Source organism: Mastigoproctus giganteus, chromosome 3 (assembly GCF_048544385.1).
Source record: "Mastigoproctus giganteus isolate SK-2022 chromosome 3, ASM4854438v1, whole genome shotgun sequence".
NCBI classification, from domain to species: Eukaryota; Metazoa; Arthropoda; class Arachnida; order Uropygi; family Thelyphonidae; genus Mastigoproctus; species Mastigoproctus giganteus.
The window spans coordinates 225,119,294-225,125,293 of NC_143577.1; the positions used below are offsets into that span (position 1 = coordinate 225,119,294).

Genomic DNA, 6,000 nt, shown 5'->3' on the forward strand with positions numbered 1-6,000 from the left:
AACTAGAAGCGATCACTGGAAAGTAATATATGCGTAAAACGGGTGGAAGAAGAAGACGCTGTCTAGACAACTTGAACATCTGTGGAACGTCTTTCATTTTCTTTCTTTTTTTTTTTTTTTTTCTTCTATCTATAGATAAATCTTTTTCAAGTAAAAACGTGGGAGCAACCTTATCCCTTTGACAAGCATTCTGCTATGGATGGGTATAGATTCCGGAGACATCTGCATTAGTGTTTGGGTTACCATGGTAACCCACATACATGGTCCGTTAATAGAGTGTTTGATAAGCATTCTAAATATTTAGCAAAAATTGTATCTTGTCGCGTGGGCTTAACTTATTACGATCGTTGAATCCTAAATACATCGCTTCCACCTTAGGCAACTCTTCTAAAAACCACATTTTGATACCTCTTGATGCATTTAAATGGACTTCTTATCTTCATCGTGGGTTGAATTCCATGTTTAACATATCTAATACTACTTTAACGTCTTGATTTATTACTCTTCAGAATACCCCGAAGTTCCACTTAGAACACCTGAAAGTCTCGTTTTTTATTAAGCATTTTAAGCACAGTATAAAACACACACAAAGTGTATTCTCAGCGTCGTTTTGAATGAGGTATTGTCTGAAAATCACGGCGTTGTAAAACTAGACAGTTTTTTGGATTCGAATCAGATCATGTTTCAATTGATCGTACTTTTATCTCCACTTTCGGTTACATGGAGAATAGTTTTTAAAAATCCTCCCTTATCTCCAGCAAGAAAAGATTTATATTATACATAGAATGCCTGAAAATTGCGTGTGTTCTGTGGCCGATTTACTGGAAGAAAAACCATGCAGCCCTCACTTCAGACCGACTAACTCAGTCATGTGAAAAAAGCCCTTAAAAATTGCTCGCGTTATTAACGAGATTCGAAACCAGGCCTTGCATATTTACGGTAATAGAGTACTATAGGTTCCAATTAAATTTCGAGTTTGGGGGTTTTATGTAATGAGGGTAATTTGGATTCAAAACTCATTGATGATGGGAAAAGCAAATTGAGATCTTTTCGAGTGAGGCTGTTATCTGATCTCTTGAATCCAGGATTCTCATTAATTTTTTTCATATTGGGAAAAGACAAACTGGCCTTAGGACACATTATTTACAGACTTCACACTAACGTTTCATGGTCACAGTTAGTATTAGTATTAGCAATTCACACGGTGCAAGGAAGCCTATGGTTTATGCTGCACCAGCCAAAAATAATAATAATAAATAAGTAAAAATAATAAATAAACAAAATAAAATAATAATAATAAAATAATAAGAAGAAAAGGAAATAGACAACCTATGCGTCTCCCTCCTACCGTAGGTAATTATCCAGCTGACCTTTGAATTTCCCTAAACTGTCAGCCTTTACTACGAATGTAGGTAATTTCAGTAATTTATAACTCGCTGGCTAAAATAAAACTTCCTGCAATCCAAACTAAACATCTTCCCCCCCCCCACGTAACTTGAAATTATGGCCCCCTAGTTCTAGAATCATTTATAAGCGTGAAAATTTCGTCCTCATTCATTTTACTTATGTCTCTCAGGGCCTTAAACACCTCAATCAAGTCTCCAAGCTCTGTAACCCACATATTCTTTCCTCATACGGACGCCCTTTTGCCGATCTCACAGGAGAGTTACCCGTCTTTGGACCCTTTCAAGAAGCACAATGTCTTTCTTTAGGTGAAGTCTCCATACTTGAACACAGTATTCCAAGTGTGGTCTAGCAACAGCTTTATATAATGGGATTATGACGTCCTTATCTCTACTAGCAATTGTTTGATAAATCATCGATAGGACACCGTGGGACTTCCTTGAAACCTGTCTACAATGCTCGGAGAACTTCATGTCAGACCGTATCGTACCACCCAAGTCCCTTTCCTCCACTACTTGCTTTAGTTCAACTCCAAGTGTATAAGTTATTTTGAGGTTACTTTTCCCCAGGTGTAATACCTTACATTTTGTTGGATTAAAGCATAGCTGCCATTTTTCTGACCATTCCTGAAGTCTATCTAGGTGCTCTGAAGAAGCTCTGCTTGGCGGTGATTATTAACTACTCTACCAATCTTTACATCATCTGCAAATTTAGACGTCACGCCCTCTATCCCTTCATCGATGTAATTTATAAAAAAAAAAAAAAAAAACAGTAGTCCTAATACTGATCCTTGGGGAACCCCACTTCTTGCATCAACCCGATCTGAGGAATAACCATTTATCATAACCCTCTGCCTCCTGCCCTGAAGCCATCCATCTAAGGATTTTCCCTGTGATTCCAACCCTGTTCCGGCTTATAAAGTAACAGCTCATGTGAGACTGAGCCAAAGGCTTTGCTGAAATCCAAATAAACAATATCGAAATCATTCCCTAAATCCAGCTTTTGGGTAACCCTGTCAAAAAACCTAACTATATTAGTTAAACATGATTTTCCCTTTACAAAACCCTGCTGAGTATCCTTCAGAATTCCATTTCTATCTAAATGATCCTAAATTCCACCCTGATTATTGTCTCCATGATTTTCCCTACTCACCGACAGGCCGGTAATGTCCCACTTCACTATGTTGCACCAGCCAAAAAAATAAAAAATAAACAAATCAAATAAAATAAATAATAATAAGTTACCATGGTGCTAATCTAAGAAACCCAAAGCAGAGTTTTTTAGATCTCGATGGCACCATAGAGATCTAAGAAACTCTGCTTTGGGTTTCTTAGACCCTCCTTTTCTTACTTAGTTTCCTAAAACTAAGTCCTTATTATTCTACCGTAGTTTTAATAGATTTTGTCAAATATAAAGGAAGACTGCTTGTTTTGTTTGTTTGCTGTTGGGTTTTAGGAGCATCAGCGACTAAGACCATATTGCTCCACATATACTGTTTGTAAATTGCTGTGCTCAGAGGTCAATTTTCTGTTTGCTGGACGAAAAACCAGAGTTTCCGGGAGAAAAAACCATACTACCTTCGCCTGAGACCGGCTAACTCAACCACGTTGTGAAAAGACCCATAAAAATTCTTATCGTCATCGACGGACTAGAACTCAGGTTTTTTCTACACGATGTTGGGGAGGACGGCGATCCTACCAACTGTGCTAACCATGAAGGCAGGAAGACTGCATAACATCTTCTTCCTTCAGTGACACCTTTTAGACACAAGAAATACTAACAACGATAGCGTCTCGAACGTTGGCATCTTATCTCTACTTTTCATTTTTTTAATGTAATTTTAATGAACTACGCATACACGGCTGAATCTTCTGCTTTCGTGTGATAAGATGCCAAAGTTAAGATGCTAATACACTTTATTTATTCACTGACAAAAATTTTTAAAAATGAAGGTAATTCTTACCTCACAGGTAGTTTCTCAGTATTATTTTCACTGCCGTGACTAGAGAAACCAGTGTCAGATACATGAGTATCTCTTTCGGTGATTTCTGAAATAGTTCTTTCTGATTCCTTTACAACAGAGTCGACGTTTTTATCCACACTTTCGTGGGGAACTGTTCCTAGTTCAAGTGAGCTGTCATTAGTGTCTCTTTTCACAGTATCTATGGAAGGACAAATTCTGAGAGAATTTGACCTTAGACATGACCTGTTCGCATTTATACCTTTTGAAGTTTCTCTGGAAGTTGCAGTGAAGGTATTTGACCTTGTAAGAAAGGTTGGTCGAGGAATTCTTGAACGCTTACTAACCTCGCATCCAGGATCGCTTCTAGTTCTTCGAGCATGCAAAGGTTTAGAATTTTTTCGATTTTCAGATGTAGATGTTTTGGGGTGCCCCTGGTAACTGCTGCGAGGCGTAGTATCTCTAGCCAATAACGTCGAAGGATCAGAATTCTGTGTAATCGATTCTGTGTTTGGGTTCTCCTTCAGAGGGTTGTAAGTCAAAGTAAGGTCAGAAATTATGGTTCGATTTATCTCATCTTGTTGCTCTTTAGTGAAATCTTGAAATGACACTGGAGGCTCTATGGGAATATCTTGAACTTGTCTTGAATTAAAAGAATTCGATACATCTTCTTCAACTGATAGCTTTGGGCACGGCAGACTAATTAACTCTGTAGAGAATTTAATTTCGCCATTTAGAGATAAGTCAGGTTTCGTCTTACACTTTTCGCTATCTAATTCTCTTTCTAGTTCTTCAAAAGGTCCAAGGACTTTATTTAAGTCGAAGTTAATAGCTGGTGTTTTACGTACTTCGGCTACAATTTCTTTTATTTTCGTTGTTTCTGGCACAGTTCTGGATGATTTCAAGTTATTTTCTGCAACGGACCCTGCTGTATCCTCGGTATCGGATTCCACTGTAGACTCCTCTTCCGGGATCACATCCATGTGGAAAAAAGGCTCCATACATAGGTAATCCTCAGTAACGGAAGAACTGGAAAACTGTGTTTCCCAAGGAAGAATACTGCATTGTTCAGATGGAAGAGTCTCTTGAAGTTTTTGCTGTATCACCAATGGTAGAAAAGGGGAAGCTGTGGAGTGAATCAAGTGTCTTTGGGAAAGAGCCAAGGTTCCGTCCAAGGTTTGGTGATGATGACTACAGAAATCATGGAGCCTTTTAAAATCCGACGATATCACAGAATTATACATCGTTTTCGTGGTGTCTTTAGAAGGATGGAACTGAGATGGATGGTCTTCATCATTCCACTGAATTAAGTCTTGCGAATCTGGAAGTTCACTCGTTCTAAGTTCAGTCATGGGCTGTGAGGTACTGCACTGCTGTGAGACAAAAGACTGAAGGTATTCGTTTGCAATATATTGCTCATCGCCATTTGCAACACTGACATCTGGAATCCCAGAAGACTTCTCCAAATTAGAATTAATTAACAAGGATTCCTGATTATCAACTTCTGTTTCAGTAGGACTTTCGCAAGACTTTGAAACAGTAGTCAGAATTGAATTGAAGTCCATTGTTTCTATAATTAAATTATGCCACCTAGATACTCAAGCATGCTGACAAAGATCAGAACGTTCCTCTAAAACAAAACATAAAATAATTAGTTTATGTACCAACTATATGACTTCTGCAGTAATATAATAGAGTAAACTTTGTATGAAACAAATTTAATTTAGATAATTTTAATTAAAATTTATATTAAATTTACATTCTCCACCAGAACAAATACGGATTTATTTAAATTCTGCAACATCATAGGCAAATCAACCAACTAAGGGTTATAAGGAATGATAAAAGGGTATTTTTTTTATTAAAATAACACACTGTAAGATTAAAAATATACTTTAAAATATCTTTCAATGTTAAATGTTTAAAGTTTTTCTTCTAATGACAAAAAAATTATTCAGGTAGGACAAATTGCCTCAGTTTGTAAGTACGAGTTATGAGCAAACTTATTTTGCTACGAAATGCGTCAATCGCGAGTGAAATCGAGGTAACTCGTAGCGAAGTAACCCCATATTATGGAGGAAATCCATCAAGAGTTAACTCAGTATTGTACTTGTAGCTATAAATAAGTTGCTCCCAGACGGAGAAGTATGCTCCTATTTATTTTAAATGCGCGCTATTAATCACATGACCATTCGGCGCCTATTTTATGCCTCATCGGTGGGTAAGCAGTTATCGTTAGCTAAAAATGTGACAACCCAGTACGAGACAGTTATATTCAAAATGCCATATGTGATTTTTGATGCTTGGGTTTTAAAAACTTAGTCCTTTTCTCTACATTTAATTGGGAAAAACTTAATTTACATATTTTTGATATAAATATTAATATATATGTTTGATTCATGAAGTTATTACATTAATGTTTTTATGACTGATACGATTAAAACTAAATTAAACAGTTGGCATTCTACTTCTTGATACGACAAATGTCTAGAGATGTCCTGCTAATTGATGAGGCACCAAGGTCCAAAACAAGTTGTTACAGCAACGTCGCAGCTTGAAAATAAATGGCGGATTTGGCGATGACTTTTTTAAAAGTAGTGCAATATCATGACAACTCGTGGTAAAGGCAAAGTTCG

The 6,000-nt window shown here is 37.0% G+C and overlaps 1 protein-coding gene across 1 annotated transcript in view; it reads right to left on the reverse strand.

The window, feature by feature from the left end:
• LOC150088793 (uncharacterized) overlaps nt 1–4,608 on the reverse strand; it is a 152,837-nt gene extending 148,229 nt beyond the window's left edge. Inside the window, exon 1 of the mRNA XM_090370327.1 lies at nt 3,368–4,608. Within this exon, the coding sequence (XP_090226453.1) occupies nt 3,368–4,608 (1,241 nt within the window). The remainder of the gene's footprint in view (nt 1–3,367) is intronic.
• Between the last annotated feature and the right edge of the window lie 1,392 nt (nt 4,609–6,000).